We start from the raw sequence: 25,990 nt of genomic DNA, 5'->3' as shown, positions 1-25,990 counted from the left end.
TAGTTGTGACTTTATATCAGGAAGTTCTGATGTTTTTTGTTGCTCATGATTGTGATGTAAACCCGTAATTGCGCAATGATCTTTTAAATGGTTTTCTGGAAAGGGAAACGATCTTCCACACACACACGAGCTTCAGCTTTACACAGCTGTAAACGTCTGGTTACTGACTAACCCAGTCTCATCTGCGATCTCCACGGGGTTAATGTAGATGTAGAAACTCTGGCGTCTGTAATGTGTGACCAGATGAGCTGCTGGAATATATGATGGTGTTTGTGTTTCAGGGACTTTTTAAATAGTAAAACATTGATCCGCACTAGATCTCAGGTCAACTCAAACTCAAGCATTTACATGTAGCAAGATTTAGACAATGTTTTATATATATATATATATATATATATATATATATACACACATATATATTATATATATTATATATATATATATACACATTACATATAAATGTGTATACATATATATATATTTATATATGTATATATCACATTTAATATTTGTGTGTATATATACATATAAAACAATTAAACACTTAAAAAAATCACTTTAAAAAAAATGAAATCACTATTTTGAATTTTGTAAAGATGATATTTACACCTCAGAAATCTTGCGTTTCATATTGTCAGTATCATTTTGCAGAATAAGAGTCATTGATGTGAGTTTAAGGACAAACGTTTGAGTAATTTAAATTATGTACAGATCAGAGAAGTGTCCGAGTGTCTCGGCTCATGCTGGATGAAACGAGACGTGCTTTAGATCCTGAGATGGAGTTTGGAGGGATTGTCTTCTCAGCCCGTTCTCATTAGATGCGTCTCTCATTGTGTTTATCGTGCAATTCATACGCTAAATGAGTTTTTACATGCATATGATACACACTATAAACCCCTTGGGTAGGATCAGTGGTGTGGGGTGTGTGTGTGTTACACGCAATAAAGTGCGAATCATATGCACGTTGAAACTCATTTTAGCGGGGTTACATGATAAACACAATGCGCTGATGAGATCAGGCTGGTCCTCTAGAGCTCTTTGTAGGTCTGGATGGGCTCGTCGGGTGTGAAGGCCGGGTTGCTGTAGGGGTTCTGGTCCTGGTTCTGGTAACTGCTTCCGGTCTGTGATCTCGTCTGTCGTCTGATGAGTCTGTAGACGGCCACGAGCGGGATGGAGATCACAGGAACCGAGCTCAGCAACACACAGATCGCAAACACCCAGTCCGAGTACGGCTTCACCTCCGTGTCCGGGAACTTCTCCTGCAGGGGTGAGCTCACCGTTAGCCATTCATTTTAGTGTTGTGTTTGTTTTTATATTTTAAATTCATTTTATATTTGCATTTTTATGATTTAATTAAATTCAGGGAGTGTTTTTTTTTTTTTTACAATTCATTTTAATTTTATATTTATAATTCGATTTTAGTAAGTATTTGGCATTTTAAGCTCATTAAATTTACTTTTATTATGATTTAATTTTCTCCATTTAATTAGTTTTTTTATTTTAAATATTCATTTTAATTTATGGTTTTGTATTTTAAAATAATTTTAATTTAGCATTTTTATGCTTTATTTAAATGTTTTTATTTTACAATTATTAAGTTGAATTTTATAATTCAATTTTAGTATGTTTTTTGTATTTTAAAATAATTTTAATTTAGCGTTTTTATGATTTAAATACATTTTCTGGTTTATTGTTTTTTATTTTACAATTATTAATTAATTTTATTTTTATGATTACGATTAATTGAAGTATTTGGAATTTTAAAGGAGAACTCCGGTCAATTTTAACATTGAGCTCATTTTTTTGTAAATTTGGAGTGCTGTCAGTACAGAGAACAACGACAAAAATCGGTGTTGCCTACACCGAGTTATCCTCTTTTTAAAATTTGCACCCTGTTGACTTCAATGGGGCAAGTACTAAACCTGCTTTTAGCCTCTTAACATCCTTGATGTGTCATTACAAGTGCACAGGTCATGTGAGTGATTCCTTCAGAGTGAACACGAGTGAATCTGACTGCAGTAGATGTGAAAGATATGAATAAAAATGATGTTTATTCAGCCAGCGCTCATACCTGTATTTACATCCTGTTTTCGGTTGAAGTCCATAGTAATCGGTTGTCGAGTTCACGCGCATTGGTTTAGTACCGCGCGTGAACTCGCGTGAATATTAATAATAAAGTTTGTTTTTTGTATTTTAAAATAATTTTTGTTAATATTCTGTTTTATTTTTGCTTTTATTTTATTTAAATTTTTTAATTTTATATTTATGGTTTAATTTTAGGATTTAGGATTAGAATTTTGTGTATTCATTAAATGTTTTTTATGACCCACTCTGCTTAACAAAGTCAACCTTGACCTGGTAACCCGTTTAAATGAGCAGCTGCTCTCATATGAAACGCATCGAGTCGCATTAATGCCCCTCAGGAGCCGGTGATCATGCAGATCCTCCGCAGGGAACATCAGGATTAACAGGTTCTGTTCTTCACTCACGTATTGCGGGTTCCAGGCGGGGTAGGTGGGGTGTGTCTGGACCTGGACCGCGACGTAGGCCACCAGCACCACCAGCAGCATGACGGGGCTGATGCCCATCCAGCACACGCGCCAGTACAGGTTCGGCCTGCGTCCCGTCATGAACTCGATGTCATCGCAGAAGCTGGAACACACACACACACACACACACACACACAGAGTCACAAACCGATACTGAAACCCTGGGGGCTCAAATATTGAGATTTGTTCATATTTCAAGAATTAATTTTAATAAGTTCACATTTCAAGAATTGTTCACAGTTCTCTGATGTTGTATAATGGTCACATGACATGAAGCTAAACAAATAAAACTTAGGGGTGGTGTGGCGCAGTGGATAAGACACATGCCTTTGGTGTGAGAGACCTGGGTTCGAATCCACTGTGAGACACCAATTGCTCTGGAGCAACCAGGGGTTAAGTGTCTTGCTCAGGGACACCCCTGAGCAAGACACTTAACCCCTAGTTGCTCCAGAGGCGTGCGACCTCTGACATATATATAGCAATTGTAAGTCGCTTTGGATAAAAGCGTCAGCTAAATGAATAAATGTAACTTTTTTTTATTTTTTATTATTTATTTCAATTGTACATTTATATGATTAAATATGTAGAAAGTTTTTAGTTTTTTATATTTTATTTTAAAAAAATCTTTTTTTATATGATTTATATTTTTTTTTACGTTTTACTTTTTATAATTTGTTTTCATTTTTTAAATATTTATATGATTAAATATGTTGAAAAGTATTCATTTTTAGTTTTATCTAAAATATTTTTATTTTATTGTAATATTTTAGTTTTAATTTTTATATATTTTTTATATAGTAGGTTTTTTATTTTGATTGTTTTAAATTATTTTAATTTTACATTTTTATGATTTAATTTGTTTTTTCCTTGTTTGTAATTCATTTTAGTTGGACATTTATTTATTTTTTGTAGTTTATTTTTATGATTTTTTTATTTCAAAATGATTAATTTTTTATTTCCATTTATGATTTACATTTTTGTATTTTACAATTATTTTAAGTTTGCATTTTCATGATTTAGTTTACTTTTATTTTGACTTGTTTTTATTTTAGAATGTAATTTTTTGTTTTATTTATTTAATGTATTTTATTTTAATATGTATTCATATTTTCAATTTTTATGTTTTTATCCACTCACAAACCCCAGTTTCTGTAAACCCTGCTTTAACTAACTGTTAAGAAAATCATGTCTATCTATTTTTAAGACCACCAACCTTTTCCTTCTACCTCCTTTTAATCATTGTAGTGGAGCGGCTAAGTGCTTATGTTTGGCAGAATCGTTCAGTTTATGATACAAGCGTGAAAATTGGCATGAGCAGTCTCCATGGGTCACTTGACAAGAAAATTGTCCGAGCCACTTGAAATTTCAAGATGGCGGCCATTTTTCAAGATGGCCGACACCTTAGTGGAGCAGTTAAGTGATATAGTGGTTTATTTGGTGATACAAGCATGAAAATTGGCATGAGCAGTCTCTGAGGGTCACTTGACAATAAGCCACCTACAGCTACTTGAAATTTCAAGATGGCGGCCATTTTTCAAGATGGCCACCACCTTAGTGGAGCAATTAGGCTTAAGCAGGGTCCCCGCGGATCCTTAAAAAGTCTTAAACCGTCTTAAATAAAATATACGATTTTTAAGGTCTTAAAATGTATTAAATTTCACTAATTTTTGAAGAGTGGCATTAAATTTGATCTGGCGGAGTTTCTCCTTTTGTCGGGAGAAACTACCGGTATTTTCCATTTCACCAGCGCACGTCCCTGTCTAAAGACAGTAAAAAGTAGCGTGTGCCTATTGCACAGGCATCACACACCATTTAGGGGGCAGTGTTTTCCGTAGGCCTGTCATAGAAACAGACGAAGAAGTGTCTCAGAGTGGCAGATGCGAGCTAAGATAGGGAAGTGTAAATTTAATGATAACTAGCTCGATGATGAGAAATATAGCGGCTGGTTACAAAAAAACGACGGTATACGAAGTGCGGTGGGCTGCAAAGCCCTTGACACGCATATGAAAGGGAAGAAGCACAAGCGCGACAGTCAGGCAACAACTGTCCCCATTCAGATGTTTGCAGCATCGGTATCTAACGTTACTTTAAAGTCTAACCATGGTTAATTTACACCCATGGTTGTGCAACACAATGCGGATAACTCAGCCTATTTCTCTTGTTGAATAATTAACAAGTTTTGTTGTAAATTTAAAATATTCACTAACTGTTACCCGCACAAACGTGCGCTATTTTCAGTCTTTTTTTATTCGTAATATCTTTTATTTTCACAGATATATTATCGAAGCCCTTCAAATTAGAATAAACATGGTGATTGTTAATGCTGAATTTGTATTTTCATGCATTAACAGCCACTATCTGCTTGAATCAGGCAGTTGCGTTAGGTTAGATGATGTTTACCATAATTTGTTAACACTTTACAATTAGATAAAATTTGTCTACGTTTGTCTAAAAGTTGTCTACAAACTTTAAGTTCTCTTGAAAAAGTAGTTTTAAAAGGTTTGCAATTGGAAAGTTTTAGTAAGACTCTGCTAGGCTATTAAGGAAATGTAATTTTGCCAAAATAACAACTTTTATTTTAAGTAAATGTTATTTTTAAATCCGCTTAATTCAGTGTGATTTTACCATATTATCATGCTTAACACTGATCATTTGAATAATTGTAATGCGATGATCAGATGCAGACATCTAAATCAGAGAATATAACGTTAGGTTTGGGCGGTTGGCCGGTGGATTATTTATTTTTAACAGCGGATTCGAGTGACTCAAAGTGCACCAGATTAATGAATTTATCTTTAAAATGTACAAAATTTTCTTTTTATTAGCTTAGTTAGCTTTATTAACTAGTAAAATACATGATCAGGATTTTACCATAAGTATATAAAGTATAAGTATACTTTTTTTATAGAAAGTATACGGTACATCTGCATTTCTTTCTTTCTGTTGTATTGCTTTAAAAATAAATAGCATTTTAAGCCAATTAAGGAAAAACCTGTCAACAAGTCTGAAAATTTTTTTTGGTAGTTATTCTGTCCCCCTCACTTTTGAAATGATGGCTAGGCTATGCCCCTGAGGCTAACATTACAGCCGCGTTGGTGTCTTTGGGGCCCAATACAAGTAATGCCTTCGGTACATTCTCCCCAACCAATACACTGAAGGCCGAAATGCTGTGGGTTTTGCACACGGTTAGCCGACATCACTCCTATACATCCAACGAAGACATGAGCACTTCAGGGCAATGTTCCCTGACTAGGAATGTGCAAAAACATTTAGTTGTGGCAGGGACAAAACCTCTTCTCTTACTCGATTTGGACTTGTTCTGTACATAAAAAGGGGACTTCTGTCAAGTGTGAATCAAGGCAGCTTCGTTGTTTGACGAAAGCATGAATTGGACCACCAAAGGCTATTAAGACTATTTGCACTGTTGCTCAAATACAAATAGAGTGTCATTTTTATATATATATTTTGTCATGGTAATGGTCTTAATTTTTATTCTTAAAGGTCTTAAAAGTCATTAAATTTGTTGATCAAAAATGTGCAGATACCCTGTTAAGAAATCATTTAGTTGGTGATACAAGCATGAAAATTGCCATGAGCTGTCTCAAAGGGTCATTTGACAAGAAACCGCCCACAGCCACTTGAAATTTCAAGATGGCGGCCTTTTTTTTAAAGATTACCACCACCTAAATGGAGCAGTTAAGCGATATAATTGTTTAGTTAGTGACATAAGCATGCAAATTGGTATGACCAGTCTCTAAGTGTTGCTTGACAAGAAAACACTCTCAGCCACTTGAAATTTCTATTTTCAAGATGGCCGACCCCTGGATCCTCAAAAGATCAATTTTCCGATAGAAATGTTTTTTTTTTTTTTTTCATTAAAGGACGATTTGGTGTCATTTTATTTTATATGTTTTATATTATTCTAAAGAACAACTTTTAACGCATCAAAATACAGTTGTGTTGATTTGTTGATTATAGATAGATTAGACAAGAGTGAATATCTGCACTACCAGGGCACACTGGTGATATATCACTGCTGTTAAACTCAGAGTGGGGTTCAATGTCATCTAATTGTAAAGTTAGTATCCCAAATGCTGTCTAATCTACCCCAAAACAGTTAGATAGCCGCACCTGAATTGACAGGTTGTGCCAGTGCGGGAGAGCCGAGCCAAGGTTAATGGGGTTTTAGTTAACCGGATGGTGTACAGATCGCACGGGATATAAATGGCATTAGATGAACGATCGGACTAAGTGTAGGGTTAAGGCATGAACTTAGGCCCCGTCCACACTACTGCGTTTTCGTTTAAAAACAGAGACCTTTTGGTACGTTTGCACCTCCCGTCCACACTAAAACGGCAACAACGGAGACTCAAAATGGAGAAGTTTAGAAACGCTGCCGACCCGTTTTTCGTTTTGAATCTCCGGAGGGCGTTTTAGTCTGGACGGGTCAAAACGGAGGACTTTAGAAACGATGAAGCAGAGGCTCACGCTTGGCTCTATTATTGGGTGTCATCAGTCATGGAGTATACACAGGTAATATTCAGTACCAGTAAACTCCACCCGCTGGAACAGTTTCTTACAGTAATAAACTCATAATATTGGAGTCTCAGGCGTGGCTCGCGCGGAGAACGCATGCATGCTAGAAATAGAACCAACGCCTATTTTTTTTTGCAACACGCAATGTTGGAAGCGTTTCCAGGCAAAATAGAATAGGAAAAGATGTTTATATGTCATTTTGACACAAATACATATTAAAAAATGACATTTTGATGTTTGAAAGCATTTTTTTACAATCTATGTTTGAAAGTCTCTAGGTTTACACCGGCACGCGCATGCCCAGTGTTGGTGAATGGTCACGTGATCCGCGTTTTCAGTCGTTTTAATGTGGACGGAGATCAATTCTAATACGCAGCTAAAACGCTGGTGTGGACGGAGATCGTATTCGTTTTAATTCTCCGTTTCTAAACTAAAACGCCGTAGTGTGGACGGGGCCTTAGTTGTATCCCATACATCAAAGTGCTTGGTAAAAGGTGGTAAAAGGATAAACCCTCGGCCTCTGCCTATACATTTGCTGCAGACATGGCAGAAGCCATCATAACAGTTGAGAAAACTAACTGGGACAGATGTTTCATTTGTCAGCAGGACACCAAGGAAAAACTCATTCTTCCGAGTTTATTCAACAGAGAGCACGATCGTACTGGTTATGATACCATTGCAAGAAATGTTCCATTATTTCATAAGATCAATGCTCTGCCTATCTTACTTTGTCCAACCCGACTAGATGAAGGTGATGGCATAGAAAACACATTGACAAGAAACAGAGCAAAATATCATTCAAGCTGTAAACTTATGTTCAATAACACAAAGCTGGAAAGGGCCCAAAAGAGAGCATCTACTGCTGTTAAAGACACTGAAGATACCAAAGATATCCATGTCAAGAGGCCAAGAGGATCCCAGCCCTCGAAAGCTTTGTTGCACATGCCTATGTAGTTGCCCCTGCTAGAACCTATTTGCATGTTTCTTTTGCCAGTGTTAGTCCTCTATGTTTTCCGGTGTAGGCCTATGGCTCGGCTTCCCCTCGCCACATCGGCGCATCATGTTTTATTTTGTCACCAGACTATCACTGTGACATTTTCAGTTTAGTTCCTTAGTATTGTTTGAGATACTTTCTGTTTGTCATGGTTCCATGGCTGTGTCAGCCAGAGTCGCTGTTGCCTCTGGATCTGTTCTTATTGACATTCAGTATTAGTCATTGCTCAATTTTTTGTTTGGTGCACTGTCCGTTCAGCACCACAACTGTGCTAATTTATTAATCTTATTTTTGTTTCCCCACCTCTCAGTATTAATTTGACATGTTTAATGACTGTTAGTTTAAAAAACGTTCCCTCCCTTGTGACTGTTACCTTGTCGTGGTAAGGGAGCTTGTGTACCTCAATGAACCCTGAGAGCTATGCCGGTGGGAGGCAACTCCTGACAGGCTTTACCAAACTAGACAGGTCATGGGTGAGGAGTCAGACAAAACACAGTCAAACTACCTCTCTTGACAGAGTCTTTTGAGGAACCCAATACATTTCTATGAGAAAATGTATCATTTAAAGATCCACATGGCGGGCGGCAGTAATCCTGAAAAATTGCCGCCATCTTGAAATTTTATGTTGCTGTGAGCGGTTTCTTGTCAAATGACCCTTTGAGACAGCTCATGGCAATTTTCATGCTTGTATCACCAACTAAATGATTTCTTAAGCCTAATTGCTCCACTAAGGTGGTGGCCATCTTGAAAAATGGCCGCCATCTTGAAATTTCAAGTAGCTGTGGGTGGCTTATTGTCTAGTGACCATCAGAGACTGCTCATGCCAATTTTCATGCATGTATCACCAAATAAACCACTATATCTCTTAACTGCTCCACTAAGGTGTCGGCCATCTTGGAAAATGGCCGCCATCTTGAAATTTCAAGTGGCTCGGACAATTTTCTTGTCAAGTGACCCATGGAGACTGCTCATGCCAATTTTCACGCTTGTATCATAAACTGAACGATTATATCACTTAGCCGCTCCACTATTGTTATTGATGGCAATGTTGTCTTTAAAATGAACTGATGAATTACCGCTTCATCCCGTAGAAGCAAACGACGCCGATGATCTCGAAGAAGGCGATGACGAGGAGCGGGACGGATCCCACGTAACTGTTGAAGATCTCCAGCCAGTAGTTCCCAGATCCCAGCGTGAAGATCAACGCCACCAGGAAGCTCAGCACACAAATCAGAGCTGCATTAGCAGAGCATTGAAGGGTTAGTTCACTTTAAAATGAGGTCATCCTAGGTGTGTATGACTTTCCTCTTTCAGACGAATACAATCAGAGTTATATTAAAAAATGTCCTGGCTCTTCCCAGCTTTATAATGGCAGTGAATGTTTGTATAGTTGCACTTTTATGATGGATAGATGCACTTTTATGATGGATAGATGCACTTTTATGGACTTTAAAACACAAACGGCCTTTCACTGCCATTATAAAGCTTGGAAGAGTCAGGACATTTGTTAATATAACTCTGATTGTGTTCGTCTGAAAGAAGAATGTCATATACACCTAGGATGACTTGAGGGAGAGTAAATCATGGGCTAATTTAAATGTTTGTGTGAACTATCCCTTTAGCATACAGCCAGCCTCATTAGCATACGGCCGTGTCTCAGGGGTCGTACCTGTGAAGATCTCTTTGGGCATCCACTTGGGCACCACGTGCAGGTCGAGCAGTGGCGTCAGGACCCCCTCCAGGTTCCCGAACATGGAGGACAGGCCGAGGCTGAAGAGCATGACGAAGAAGAGCACGGCCCACACCTGCGAACCCGGCATCTCGATCACCGCCTCCGTGAACACGATGAACGCCAGGCCCGTTCCTGAAGCACTCTGGGTAACAGAGAGAGTCTCCGTCACTACATGCACACTAGCGTTCAACACTTACTAGTTACAATACTGGTGTTCAACAGTTTAGGTTTTTTTATACATATATATTTTATTATTATTATTATTATTATTATTATTATTGAAGAAATATTCAAAACAAACAATACAAATAAATACAAATACATTTCAAATGCTGGGGTGGGGGGTATAAACAGTATTATAGGAATACTTTAAAGAGTGTACATGCTTGTAAAACTCTAATAGCTTTTTGTTTCTTCGAGGGCAATATTGACTCACTATAATGCTTCACTTTATTTTAAAATGCAATAAATAAATAAAAATTCCCTGAAAATGTGCATTTATTAATGTGAAATTTAGCCTTAAAAAATGTAAAAAATATATAATAAGTGCAGGGTTGTTTATCTTTGGAGTTTACAATAATACCTAGAAGAACTAGGAGCTGCTCTGTTGAAGGAGTTTAAGAGATACTTCTTTAATATTGTGTATCAACAACTTTTAGGGTTAAATAATAACCATTAAACTATATGACATTTATACATATGTATAATTTGTAACGTTTTCAGTACAACAGGAATGACTTGTACTTATTACATGAGGGCAATGTGAATTCTTGTTTCAACATATCGTAATGGTTCCCAGAAAAAAGAAAAAAGAACAACCACTAAACAGACCAGTGTTCAACAGTTTAGGGTTAAATAATAACCATTAAACAGATCAAAAGTGACAGTAAAGACATTTATAATGTTACAAAAGATTCCATTTCAAATAAATTCTGTTGTTTTGAACTTTCTATTCATCAAAGAATCCTGAAAAATAAACGATTTCCACTAAAATATGCAGCGGTTTTAAATGATCGTGATTTTAACGGTAAAAGACTGTAAAAATGCTACGGAGAAAAACTTAATAGGCTAACAGAAAGTTTCCGTACTGTATACGGTGAATAACTGTGATAGATCTAACCGTACATTTAATATAGAGAAAAAGATCAAGTTATTGTATAGGCTAATTTATAGTGAAAAAACGTAAATTGACATTCCCACAATTCCCTGCGTGACACTTCACATTTGACGTATTTTTGTTGAAATAACTGTTTCTTCATAGTTTTTCTTAGTTTTTTACATAGGGTTTTGTTACATTTAATGTTGTTAAATTAATGTTTATTGCATTTTTAAAATTTCATGTGTGTTTCCATGATGGTGTTTAGTGTGTGTGTGAATGAGACCGTACACCTTCTATATATTAGTATTAACTTTCTCAGTTTCATCAACTTTGTTTCATCATGTGACTCTCATCTCCGCTGTGATTGGTGGTTGTCAGTGTATTACAGTAGTACAAAACAGATATCAGTACTTCAATCGATCAGTAAATTAACATTATATCAGATAGTAAAATATAGTTTTTTACTGTAAATTTAAGTCAAGTCTGTAAAACCTAAAATCTTGCTATCGTATTTTTTATGGTAAATTTCTGCCAGTTTTTTTTTCCAGTGTAATAATAATCAAATGTTTTTTGATCATCAAATCATATGATAATGATTTCTGAAGGATCATGTGACACTGAAGACTGGAGTAATGATGCTGAAAACTCAGCTTTGATCACAGGAATAAATTACACTTTACTATATATTCACACAGAAAACAGCTGATTTACATTATAATAATATTTCACTGTATTTTTGATCTCCTGAGCAGAAGAGACGTGCTTGTGTTCGCAGCTGTACCTGATCCAGGAAGGTCTGGAGGACGCAGGGTTTCAGGTTGAGACCGGAGACTTTATCCGGGTCGCTTGAGTTCAGAAACATCAGCCAGTTCTCGTAGTTCTCCGTCGTGATGTTTTTGTCCGCGATGTCGAAGGCGTTGGTCAGATCCAGGATGTTCCTGCGAACACAACACACACCCTGTCAATCAAACCTCACAGTCGTGTAAACACGTCAGTTACGGGTCTGTAAACGCAGTGTGTGTTCGTCACCCGGCGACGCAGGCGTTGAAGTTGCTGGTGGCCTTGAAGCCCAAGATGGCGAATATGGGAATGGAAGCGTAGAGAGACGTAGCGCTGTTAATGCATCCCACAAACACAGCGTCTCGCTCACAGTCGTTCCTGTTGGAAACACACGCAGGTGCTTGTTATATACATATTTACATTTATGCATTTGGCAGACGCTTTTATCCAAAGTGACTTACAATGCATGTCAAGGGTACACATTTTTTAATTTTTTTTTACATTCTTATCAGTTCTTGCTTTCCCTGGGAATCAAACCCATGACCTTGGCGTTGCAAGCGCCAACGCTCCACTGTTTGAGCTACAGGAAAGCTATAAGGTGAATAATGCATATATATATATACACACACACACACACACACACACACACACACACACACACACACACACACACACACACACACACACACACACACACACACACACACACACACACACACACACACACACACACACACTGTGTGTGTGTGTGTGTATGTATGTGTATATGATTTAACACATTTTAGTAAGTGTTTTTTATTTTTATTGTTAAAAAATATAGCATGTTTATGGTTTATTGCTTTTGTATTTTAACATTATTTTAATCTAGGATTTTTATGATTTAAATGAAATAGTTTTTTTCTTGTTGTTTTTAATGGATTTTAATTGGACATTTCTTTTTTTTCTTTTTTAGTAAATGCTTTTTTGTAGTTAACATTTATTTTTGCATTGTTATGATTTTATTTGTTTTGATGATTCAAGAATCTTTGGAATTCTCAAGAATTCTGATGTGTAACAGAATCTGTGTTTCTCTCGCCCTTCAGACGGTGTGTGTGTCGTACTTCTTGGGGTTGTAGCTGGAGAATGCGATGAGTCCCCCGAAGGCCAGAGACAGAGAGAAGAAGATCTGTGTAGCGGCGTCCAGCCACACCTGAGGATTAGTCAGCAGCGTCCACTGAGGAGAGAACATCACACACACTAATCACACTGCTGCTGTGTGTGTGTGTGTGTGTGTGTGTGTGTGTGTGTGTGTGTGTGTGTGTGTGTGTGTGTGTGTGTGTGTGTGTGTGTGTGTGTGTGTGTGTGTGTGTGTGTGTGTGTGTGTGTGTGTACTTGTTCAACTATCTTTGTGAGGACCAGTTTGAATTTTAGACCATTGGTGTGAGGACAAAGAGAGTAAAGAGGAAATTTTGGCTGAGACCCCTTTAAAGGCCTGTTTGAGGGTCAAGACTTGGTTTTAGGGATAAGGTTATAATGAGGTTAAGGGTCGGTTTAGGGTCAGGGGTCGGGTTATGCACCGTTGTGATGGGTAAGGTAGGGTAAGCGGCTAGAGAATGCATTGTGTCGATGAATGTCCTCATAAAGATAGATGTACAAGTGTGTGTGTGTGTGAGACTCACGTCTGGTGTGAACAGGTATCGGAGCCCGTCGGTGGCCCCTGGCAGTGTGAGGGCCCGCACCAGAAAGATGGTGAGCACCAGGTACGGGAAGGTCGCGGTCACGTACACGGCCTGCACAATCACACATTAACCATCAACATGATCCACCGAGCACAAACGCACACATTACAGCCGCGTTTCCATTACAGATTTGCGCAAAACTTTTGTCTGTATTTTCCTAATGTCGATAAAAAAACTATTGCGAAATGACTGCGTTTTCATTAATCCGATGTTATGTTGGTAAATTACCGTGTATCGCAGCCACCGCACTAGCCATCTCTCTCGGCAGGCGCCGAGCCGGTGAGCTGGCTGCCCTGGCGGGCCGCAGCAGATGTGGCGACGGGACGTGGCATCCTTCAGGGAACTAGGGTTACCATACGTAACTGAGACGTTCCTCTTCAGTGAGTCATTTGAAGCCACGTCGGGACAGACGATTAGGAATCCCTACCAAAGGGCCACAGCTGCTGCTGTGCAAGTACTGTAGGCTCACTGGGGGGAACGCATATTTGCGAAGGCCCTGGGCCCTGCCCTATAACAGCCTTTTCAAGCGGCTCAGAGCGAGACGTAGTGCCAGCAACTCGAGGCAGTTGATGTGCCAATGCAGTTGTGGACCCATCCACACCCCTGACACTGCATGCCCTTTGTACGTGGCACCCCAGCCGGTGGCAGAGGCATCTGTGAACACCACAGTGTGCCTGGGCACCTGTTCCAAGGGCACTCCTGCCCGAAGGAACGAGGGGTCTGACCACGGGCTGAAGGTCTGGCGGCACGCCGGTGTGATTGTCACCTGGTGAGTGCCATGATGCCACGGCCATCTCAGGACATGGCCGTGAAGCCAGTGCTGAAGCGGTCTCATATGGAGCAGTCCCAGCGGGGTTACCGCTGCTGCCGCTGCCATATTCCCCAGGAGCCTCTGAAAGAATTTCAGTGGGACCGCTGTCCTACCTTTGAACGTATTCAGGCAGTTCAGCTTCCTCTGTGAGGCTCGCTGTCTGTGCGACCGAATCCAACTCCATACCGAGAAAAGAGATCCTCTGCACGGGGGAGACTTTGCTCTTTTCCCAGTTGGCCTGAAGGCCCAGCTGGCTGAGGTGCCTGAGCACGAGGTCCCTGTGTTCGCATAACTGATCTCGAGAGTGTGCTAGTATGAGCCAGTCGTCGAGATAGTTGAGGATGCGAACGCCCTGTTCTCTCATGGGAACAAGGGCCCCCTCCGTGACTTTCGTGAAGACACGGGGAGACAGGGACAGCCTGATGGGCAGGACCTTGTACTGATATGCTCGACTCTAGAACGCAAAGTGCAGAAACGGCCTGTGTCGAGGAAGAATCGAGACATGAAAGTACGCGTCCTTCAGGTTGATCGCTGCAAACCAATCTCGGGGACGGATGCATTCGAAAATACATCTCTGCGTGAGCATTTTGAACGGTAGCTTGTGGAGACTCAAAACTCGCAGGTCCAAGATCGGTCGTAACCCACCGCCTTTCTTGGGTATAATGAAGTAGGGGCTGTATTACCGTGACCACATATCGGCTGGAGGGACCGGCTCTATCGCGTCCTTCGCCTGTGACTTAGACTGCGATCTCCAGGATGGGTGGGGCGTTCTGCCTGCGACTGGCTTAAGGAACCTGTTAAGGAACCTGACTTTGTCAATCTCCCTCATGTCGGCCAGACACAGCCAGAGATAGCGCTCCTGGACCACCAAAGTGGACATCGCACAACCCATTGACCGCGCGATCACCTTCGTCGAACAAAGCACAAGGTCTGTCACAGCACAAAGATCCTGAAGAACTTGGGGATCATGACCACCCTCGTGCAGGTCCTTCAGTGCCTTGGCCTGATGAACCTTTAACAACGCCATGGCGTGTATGGCAGAGGCGGGTTCCCCACAGGCCTTTTAAGACTTGCCGGTTAGGTCCGACGAGTACTTACAGGCCCGGGAAGGGAGACACGGCTCTCCCCACCAGGTGGATTTAGGGCACAGCTGCATAGCAATGGCCCGCTCCACTGGAGGGATGCACGTGTACCTCTTAGCCGGCCCGCCGTCAAGGGTCGTGAGGGAGGGGAGAAGCCACCGGGACGGTTTCTGGCAGTGAAAGGTGCCGTCCATGACCCAATGAGCTCGTCATGCAGAAAGGAATCGGGGTGGGTTGCTGAGAACCAGCACGCGCCACCCCGAGAAACCAATCGTCCAGCCTCGAGGGCTCAGGACACGGTGGAGGGTTCCACATGAGCCCGATCCTGTTGGCGGCCCGGGAAATCATGGCCATCATCTCCGGGTCTGACTTGGGTACCACCATCACACACGAAGGGGGCAGTGCTGGCGAATCGTCATCCCTGGAGAAGTCTGACCCACCCTCCGATGCAGCGATCGACATCCGCTGAAGGATAGAGGGTTAAATCACAGCAGAGGCGCAAGAACGAGGAACGAAAGTCTCGACCGTTGCTCCGAGATGGTCATCTTCCCACAATGGGTGCATGACTCACTCACGATCGCTGCCTCTGCGCGTTCAATGCCCAGACACGCAATGCAGCGCTCGTGACCATCCCGCAATCCCAGGTAACGACTGCATCCAGAAATACACAGGTAGAGTGACATCTTTAAAAAGACGCGCTCCACCTGTGCAAGCTCTTTCAGGGGACTGCTCTCCTTTATGCTGAAGCACACAGGGGAACGGACACAGCGGACACAGACAGGACATGCGCAGCTTGTCGTGCGCTGTCTCTCTCACGGCGGTCTTACCAGCCGTAAGAACGTCTTTTCATCGCTCTTGGCACATCGTACCAGCTGTGAAAACAGCCTTTTTGTTTTGCTCAGTAACAAAAACAAAAGAGAGAGAGAGAGAGAGAGAGAGAGAGAGAGAGGGAGAAGAAAGTCGACCCTGCTACCTCGCTGTATCGCCCGCACCAGACACGAGAGATCCTCCTGAAGAGCTTGCTCGTTGTTTGATCACTCTTTGTAGATTAAACGGCATTGAAACGCTCAGCTCCGAAGCAAAAAGCTGAAGTGCAATCGCACCTTCTGCTCATTATATACCCGCGCTGCGTGGCAGAGCTGCGAATGATTGCACGGCTCGTTTAGTTTAACTCGAAGTAGACTGGCCTCTCTAGTGAGATTCCTATGCATCGAGTGACCGACTGAAGAGGAACTCTGTCTCGTCTTCTGCCCAAACATCTACGTCAGGTGTCTGTAAATGCGCAAATGGAATGCGTTTCCATTGCAGTTTTGCAAAATATTCTTTTTCTAATTGGCCGAAAGACCAAAAAAAAACACCTCAAGTGAGCGTAAAAACTTTTTTGCGATTAAATGGGAGTTTTTGCGAAATTGATGTGTTTCCATTGGGCGTATTTTCAATTCGCAATTTCAATTTGCGCGATTTGAAAATTAATGTAATGGCGGGTTGTGATGCAGTGCGTTAAAGCTCCGCACCTTCCCGATGGTCTCGATGCCCCGTATGAAGCAGATGTAGACGATGCCCCAGGCCGAGGCGAGGCATAGCACCAGCCCCCACTGCAGAGAGCCGCTCTGCTCCAGGTCCGGGGAGATGTTCAGCGTCTGCCGGTACCAGTAGTAGTTCACCGGTGTGCTGATCACACACTCCTCCACGTAACCTGCAGGACATCAGAACAACACACACATATCATGTTAAAGGATTCACTCATACGCATTTTAATTTTATATTTGTATGTTTATTTATTTTTAATGTATATATTTCACATTTTTGTTTTTATTTTTGATGTATTTTCAATGTATTTATAATTTTATTTATTATATTTTTAATGTATATTCATTTTTTTATTTGATGTATTTTTAATATATTTATAACTTATTTTATTTGTATGCAGTATTTGTATTTTCAATACATTTATAACTTTTATTTGTATTTTTAATGTATTTTTATTCATTTTATATTGATTTATTTTAATATATATTTATTTTTGTTATTTATTTGATGTATGTTTAATGTATTTATCCTTTTATTTTTTATTTTTTTTTGTATTTATTTATTTTTTCCAATATATTTGATTTATTTTTAATGTATTTATTATTATTATTTTTATTTATTTATTTATTTTCAGTGTATTTATACTTTTAATTATTTGTAAAGTATTTATTTATATTTTTGTTGATTTTTTTATTTATTTATTTTGATATATTTCAATGTATTTATAATTTGTTTATTTATTTTTAATGTTTATTTTCAGTGTATTTAGTTTTTTTATACATTTTTATATACGTTTATTTTATTGCATTATTTACTTTGTATTAATTTATTTTTAATGTATTATACTTGTTTGTTTTTAATGTATTTATATTTTATTTTATTTTTATTTATTTTAATATATTTTTCGCTTTCTTATTTATAACTGTTTTAATATTTATTTGATATTTATTTTAATGTCTTTTTATTTATATTTATTATGATTTTTTTATTTTAAATGCATTTACTTTTATTTATTATTTAATAGATTTTATGTGTGTGTGTGTGTGTGTGTGTAAAATTACTTTTTCAATTTTTATTTATATTATACTTATTATTATTATTATTATTATTGTTGTTGTTGTTGTTGTTATTATTATTTATTTGTTTATTTTTAAATGTGATGTGAAATATGATCTTGACAGGCATTGTGAGAATTGCTCTGTATTTATTTTACTTTTTAATTTAATCTTTATTTTAATGTGAAAGAAATCATATTGATCCAGACAGAATGTTTTTAATGACTTTCTGAGCATCATGCTGCTTCATTTAGTTTTCACTATATTACTGTTATTATGAGCGTTTAATGAGGAATCCTCAGTGTTTGTGTGATGTGTTTGTGTCTTTGTACCTGTGTTGTCATCGTTGATGGGACATTGACCCCAGGGCAGCGGATCCTCAAACGAGTGGAAGAAATACCACAGAACCCAGGCCAGAATCGTGTTATAAAACAAGCCCACCAGGAAGGAGAGGAACATTGAAGCCACACCTGCCAACAAAACACTATCATAACTCAATCATGCCTTTATGAACTCATAAAGCGTTTAAGAGACAGCAACACGCTCTAGGAAGATATCAGACATTTGCTCATGGAAAATCACAGACTGAAAAAAATAACATACACGATCAGTAAAGTTTGGAATAATTAAAATCCCCCAGTAGTCAATAATTTGATCCCTTAAAACTCATCTTTGGTCACCAAAATGACATATTTAAACGTTTTTTCTTTAAAGAAAATTTCTTCATGCCTTAAAATATCTTGAATGTAACTCGACACCCTTACCTCATTTAGTATAGGCGGTTCTATGAATATGCAAATGAGCCCCGCCTCCACTCACTCACTCAGCTCAGATATATAAACAACATTAAAAACTTGATTTTCACCACAGGGGGACTTTTAGAATTTTTTATGTTTTTGAAAGAGACTCCTCTGCTCACCGAGGCATTGATAAATTATATATTAAAAACAGTGATATATTATTACAATGTAAAATAGCTGTTTTCAATGTGAATATATAGTAAAATGTAATTTATTCCTGTGATCAAAGCTGAATTTTCATAAGAAATCTTCATTATTCTTGGTAGTGAATATAAATATTAATAATATGTAATATTAAACACCCGTGTTTATCTATTCAAAGAGAGAAATCAATAGCTCTGATATCACTCTGTTAGGGTTTGTGCTGAGAGGAATGTCTGTACACTGTATAACAAAATATATATATATTGTTGGTTTAACTTAAAAAAGTAAGTTACCTGGTTGCCTTAAAATTTTGAGTTAAAGGGGTGGTATAATGCCCTTTTCTCATGATGTAAAATAAGTCTCTGATGTCCCCAGAGTGTGTACGTGAAGTTTCAGCTCAAAATAACCCACAGATATTTGATATAACATGTTAAAATTGTCACTTGTTGAGGGTGAGCAAAAACGCACAGTTTTTTTGTCTGTCCCTTTAATTGCAAATGAGCTGCTGCTCCTGGCACAGTGGGCGGAGCTTCAACAGCTTGCACTCACACACACACACACACTGAAAATTTCAAAAACTTTTAGCCTTTTATGTTCAAACCGGAGTCAGACAATGGAGAGACTCAAGAAGAAGTGCCAACATCTAGACAACATTTCTGATTGGTTAGTTGATGAGTTTATGAAGCTGATGTGTAGTTATCTTCTAGTCATCGATTAGCATATTCTGTCATGAAAATCTATAAATCGTGTTCCCAGGGGCGGGGTTTATGTAAATTTTAGGGTTTGTGATGTCACTAACTCGGGATGAAGCTCGTGTAGTTCCTATAATGTAAGATATCTTGTGTAAATGCACAGATAACAAATCTTGAGAATGATTTTTCCCAGTGTAGATGTGTGCTCACCCAGTCCGCCCAGTAGAGGAGAGATGGAGTGCCAGACGCCGATACTGCCCTTCCTCAGAGACTGGCCGATCGCCAGCTCCAGATACAGCAGAGGAAGACCCTCGAACACCAGCGCGATCAGGTACGGGATCAGGAACGCACCTCACACACACACACACAAACTTCAAATGAGGGTATTGAAACACTGAGACTGACTCGTTACTTAGATTAGTTACTTAGTTTTCTTCGCTGCATCTCCTAATCTAGTTGTCTAATAACCCTGGCGTTGAGCGTTACCAGTGTTTGCTCTTTGCCTTAAGTTTGTCTGTAAAATGCATGAGTGTAAATGTAAAACACTAATGCAACTGATACATTCTTAAAAATAAAGGTTGCAAAATGTATTTCACGGTGATGCAATAGAAGGACCGTCACTGCAGTTTTAAGGAGGAAATACTCAGCAATGCTGTCGACTTATGAATTTACACATGGTTTGTCTTAAAGCAGATTAAAAACTCCACATAGACACATAAACAACATTAAAAGCTGGATTTACACCACAGGGGGACTTTGAAGAAAAGTGGCTGTAGTGACATAAGAGCACTTATTGTGATCAATTTTATTATTACCGAACGTGATTTATCATTTATTTTAACTTTAATTTTCAGGAAGGAAAGGTAATTGCTTTCAACAACATTTTCACTAATTTTCCCTTGATTTTTAAAAACTCTTTCCAGAAAGGTTTCATTAGTTAACTGCATTAGTTAGCAGACCTTACAATAAAGCAGTTAATTTCATATCTCAATGAATCAGTTTAGAAACATGAACAATGAACAACTGCATTTTTATTAAAGAGAATTAAAGAAATGCATGCTGCAAATAAATAAACTCATCGTTAGTTAATGCACTGGCTAATGTAAGACTTGAGAAATGATAAAATGCCGGACAGTCTGTTTAAGGAGTGACCAGACCCTGATCACCACCATCTGAGACAAAAGTCTCCGAGTCATCCTACTCTACATTTCATTCCCTCATCCCTCACCCTCTCTCTCTCATGCTTAGATCACCTGAATTCACCCAAGAAAATACATAGTTTTAATGTGAATGATTATCATCGAGTATTGTACATGTTTAGTATCATTTGAAATGTCTCAGTGCGACTGGTACAAATGTCTCATTTCCAAATAAGTAAAACAAAAGGTAATAAGGTTTTAAGAGTTTAGAGATAACTGGCACACAAAGGATGATGATCTCCTGGCAAATGGTCTCCTAACCCCCAAAAGGTGTAACCTCTGAATGTAAATTTCTATTGTTAGCAGATGTTTCCATGTGAAAGAGGTTCTGTCTATATAATGGAATGCAGCAAAGGGTTCTGGGCCTTTCTGTACCTCAGATCTCGGGAAAAGACAGTAACACGTAGAGACCTTCAGCGCTGGTCGGATGCCGGTTTTGGGCCGATCGAGCGCGAGCTTACACTAATGTTAACTAATGAGACCTTATTCTGAAGTGATGCACAATTTTGAAACATTTTTGACTCTCAAATCGCTCAATTTAATCATTAATCAAGTCTTGTTTCCAGCACAAAGCTTTAAACATTCTGAAATCAAGATGTATTTACATTAGAAGCAGAATGACTGAAGATATTACGTCTTATTCAAAATAAAATATCAAAATAAAGTGAGTTTGTGCTTAAAACAAGAACAACATCTGCCAATGGGGTCCGAAAAATAACCTTAATTCAAAGGGAAAATAAGATTATGATATTTTTAATGAATTTAATTTTATGAATCTTATTTCAGAATGTTTGTGCTAGAAAACAAGACATTATTTTTATGTACTAACATTTTTTATCTGTCAAAAACACCAAGAGACTGACGTCCAACTATAGGAGTCCATCTACAACCGCTCAGATTCACACGTACTCTGGTTTTATTCTCACTGCGGCACAAAATCTGAAATAAAATCACCTCCTCCGTAAATCTGGCACAGATACGGGAATCTCCAAACGTTCCCGAGTCCCACAGCAAATCCCACGCATGTCAGCAGATACTGGACCTTGTTGTCCCATTTGGGCCGTTCCGGAGCGCTGGAGGCTTGGCTGGTCGTGTCCATCCTGACGGCGTGTGTGTGTGTGTGTGTGTGAGATGGGTGTGTTATGTACAAACAGGAGGTGTGAGGATGCATTCGCTTTAAATGCAGTTTAATGTGTAACCTCCACTGCCAGGACTGCTGCTCAAATCCATGTTTTAACTGTAAAATGAAACCGCTGTGGATGCAAAGGTTACGAGTGAGTCGCTGCTGGGATTTTTTTATTGGCCTCATTATGTTTTTATTTCATTCTGCTCAAAACAAAGTCCTTTCTTGTCCTCGGGAAGCGCAGAAAAAACTCTTTATTTTAAGGTGTTCCTGTTACAGAGTGATTTGCACTTTCCGTTTGGGGGTTACACTTTATTTGAAGGTGTCATTGTTACAGTGTAATTATATATTTAAGTACTGAGTAATATTAATTAACAGCATGTACTTACTGTAGGGTTGAGGATTGTAATTATGCATAAGTTACCGTTATTAGCATAGTAAGTGTGTGTAACACGTGTAACAGATTCTGTCAGATAAAGTGTTACTGCATGTACTTTTACCTGGGGGGGTTAAACTTTATATTAAGGTGTAATTATATATTTAAGAACTGAGTAATATTAATTAACTACATGTTCTTACTATAGAGCTAGTTGCATGTAATTGTAATTATGCGTAAGTTACAGTTATTAGCATAGTAAGTGCGTGTAACACTTGTAACAGGGAGTCTGTCAGATAAAGTGTTACTGCATGTACTTACATTCGGGTTTAGGGGTTACACTCTATTTTAAGGTGTAATTATATATTTAAGAACTGAGTAATATTAATTAACTACATGTTCTTACTATAGAGCTAGTTGCATGTAATTGTAATTATGCGTAAGTTACAGTTATTAGCATAGTAAGTGCGTGTAACACTTGTAACAGGGAGTCTGTCAGATAAAGTGTTACTGCATGTACTTACATTCGGGTTTAGGGGTTACACTCTATTTTAAGGTGTAATTATATATTTAAGAACTGAGTAATATTAATTAACAACATGTACTTACTATAGGGTTGAGGATTGTAATTATGCATAAGTTACAGTTATTAGCATAGTAAGTGCGTGTAACACGTGTAACAGATTCTGTCAAATAAAGTGTTACAGACTGAATTCAGTTGCACGGTTTAATGCGTTTGGCTGCGTTTTACTTCAGTGAATAATTCAGAAAGCGAGATCTCCAGAGGTTCAGTTTGATTCACCATTACACAGACGCTCAGTGTGTTTGACCAGCTCAATTACCAGACCGACAAGGTTAATCATAGTGAATCTGCGACACTAACCGATCACAAACACATCGGTGGGATCTCGGCTGGTTGCTAGGGTGCTCTGGCTGGTTGCTAGGTGATCAGCTGCTCATGACATCATCTGTTGTGTTGCTCGATGGCGAGTCACTGATAACAGTTTGTTTTTAGCCCTATAATATCTGTTATCTGCTGGAGGAATATAATCTCTACTATCAGCCGGACTGAAGGAGACTCATGAGATGACAATAAGGATACATTCTTTTCCGTTTCACTTTTTATTGTACACACACACACACACACACACACACACACACACACACACACACACACACACACACACACTCTCTTCTGCTCTCCAAGGCTGCATTTATTTGATCAAAAATACTGTAAAAACAGTGAAATATTATTATAATGTAAATCATCTGTTTGTGAATATACAGTAAAGTGTAATTTATTCCTGTGATCAAAGCTGAATGTTCAGCATCATTACTCCAGTCTTCAGTGTCACATGATCCTTCAGAAATCACTCTAATATGATGATTTGATGATCAAGAAACATTTATGATTATTATTATCATTGTTGTAAACCGTGATACAGTTTTATTTCATTTTATCAGGAAGAGCCTTGAGTACAAGATTAGATATTAGAGGCCCTAAATGGTGCCTGAGATTCAGCTGCCCCCCCCCCCCCCCTATTTTATTTTATTTTGTTTTGTTTGTTTGTTTGTTCTAGTTTTCTAATATAAGTATTTTTAAAAATGAGAAATTGTGGAGAACATGAGATGAGCTGGAAGCAGATTTCAGGACCGTCTATCAGTGTTGAGCTCGTAGCGCCACCAGCTGGTGTGTGTGTGTGTGTGACAGTTAGCGCGAGTGTGTGGGTTTGTTGTACTATTAGTTTAAATCATAGGTTTAAATAAAGCTAAATAAGCTAATTAATTCAGCCAGTGTTTGTTGAGTTAGTGATTTACTGTACAGTTTACAGTGGACATGTTAACAATCATATCTGAAATTCCTGATCCCGAATCTATTGTAAACTAGTCTTAATATTCCTGCTGTCGGGACGCTTCAGATCTCAGCCATCATCTTTATCACACTGTGATTGTGTTGTGGACTGGACTGTAAAGTGATAATCCTGCAAGTTCAACACAGACATATGGACCAATAAAACATAAAGTCTTTATTAGAAACAAAGAGAGCACAACATGTCAGATAAATCTGATAGATAATAATTTAACAATGAACGATAAGAGCTATAAAATCTTTTTAAACAGGACAGACTGTTCTGTGAGTGTTAGCGCTGTGTGGGAAATGACATAGATGGGTCAAAATCACCATAAAGTGCCTTTGAGACTTCACAATTTCCAAAAAAAAATCTGAGATTTTCCATTTAACTTCATATGTGTTGTATTAAGGAGACATTAGGCTGTTAGAAATGCATATTGGTCAAGCTCCAGCACTTTTTAGAAATTAAAGCTCCAATATGTAGGGATTTTGTAATAAAATTTCCAAAAATAACTTGCACAGTGTGATATATTTCCTCCAGTTATGTACTTACAATATCTCAAAAGTCTCCAAAGATTTTTTATTTCAGAGAAATTCCGATTTTAAATAACTGGCCGTCCCGGAAAAGAAATGTCGCGCCTCAGTGACGCAATGTCCGCTCTCTCTATCCTTCTTTCCGGTGTGGACCATGTGATCGGATATTCCACCACACCGGATTTTTTTTTTTTTTTTTACAACTTTATTGAGGTTTTTTTCTTATCACAATAAACAATAAAGACATCTGACAAAGAATAAAAAAAGGAATAAAATAAAAAATATGACCCACATCACCGGAATATCGCATGGTAAAATGCGGAAGTGGTGGTTAAAGCGTTATAGCCATAGACTGTATGGTTATAGCTGTTATGGATCACGAACTCTTTGGCGAGTATTGAAGTGCCAACAAAACGAAAGCGTCCATATTCGGATACACGCGGAGTCGCGGACTGTGTGACAAACGGAGGAATAAAACCCGGATAAATATCGGCAGGCGTTTTCGAGATGGAGAGAGCTGCGCGTCTGGACTTGTCAGAGACTCTCTCGCGAGTGTATTGAGACAGGTAAGACATGCAACTGTCAATAATAGCACTTGTAAACAAAGTTATATTGCTCTTTGTACTTTGGTAAGGCTTTTTATCACGTGTGGTGACCGAGATTATGGCAGTACAATTACAATCGGAGATGATGTTAAAAAAAATATTTAGTCATTACTTGCAAATGTTCGTTCAAATTTACTTTTAGATATTGGTTTGAACACGTTAAACAACACGGCATTAACCATAAAAAACGTAAAACTGCACAACATTAACCAAACAAATCATTTGACAAATAGCTGTATGTTGTAACGGGATAGCCTAATATAGCATAACATTTCACGTCCCTTGCAGTTCATTAATTATGATGACATAAAATAATACGATAAGACATACAGGTAATACAAAAACGAATAAATTACCTCATCCGTGATCATGATTCATTAATTCCATTTAGATACATCGCTAGATGGTGAAAACGCATTAAAAACGACATCTCCCATCGTCACCTCCTTCATAGCGTCATCAAGCTTCGCCTTTGTTATTGTTGGAAACTGCGCCCTCTTGTGGTCAAATACCAAAGTCACATACTGGAGCTTTAACTGCAAGCTGACAATATACGAGCAAACCATAAAATATGTCCACCCTGTCATGGACAAATTCATAGTAGAATAAATAAATTTTCATTGCATAGTGATTATAAAATGTAGATCTGTGGAAAGATAATGTGTCCCTTTCCCAACAAAACATTTTAGTTAATATTAAAAGTATTTTGATAATAATGAAGTTACTGCTTAAATATGTATTGCCCAATAAAATATGCGATAGTTGCACATTCTATTCTA

The 25,990-nt window shown here is 38.5% G+C and overlaps 1 protein-coding gene across 1 annotated transcript; it reads right to left on the bottom strand.

The window, feature by feature from the left end:
* Window positions 1–1,028: 1,028 nt before the first annotated feature.
* Window positions 1,029–21,820, bottom strand: slc6a18 (solute carrier family 6 member 18; the record flags this gene model as incomplete). The annotated part of the gene is made up of 12 exons (XM_081375724.1): window positions 1,029–1,259; window positions 2,490–2,652; window positions 9,156–9,315; window positions 9,749–9,953; window positions 11,692–11,848; window positions 11,940–12,068; window positions 12,791–12,903; window positions 13,349–13,459; window positions 16,816–16,997; window positions 18,219–18,356; window positions 19,733–19,873; window positions 21,676–21,820. 12 exons carry the CDS (start codon window positions 21,818–21,820, stop codon window positions 1,029–1,031), a joined length of 1,875 nt encoding a protein of 624 aa, XP_081231850.1.
* Window positions 21,821–25,990: the final 4,170 nt, after the last annotated feature.

Source organism: Scardinius erythrophthalmus (genome assembly GCF_964197995.2).
Source record: "Scardinius erythrophthalmus genome assembly, chromosome: 10".
Lineage (NCBI taxonomy): Eukaryota > Metazoa > Chordata > Actinopteri > Cypriniformes > Leuciscidae > Scardinius > Scardinius erythrophthalmus.
Note: the sequence above shows the minus strand (reverse complement) of the source record. Positions and strands in the feature narration are given on the sequence as shown.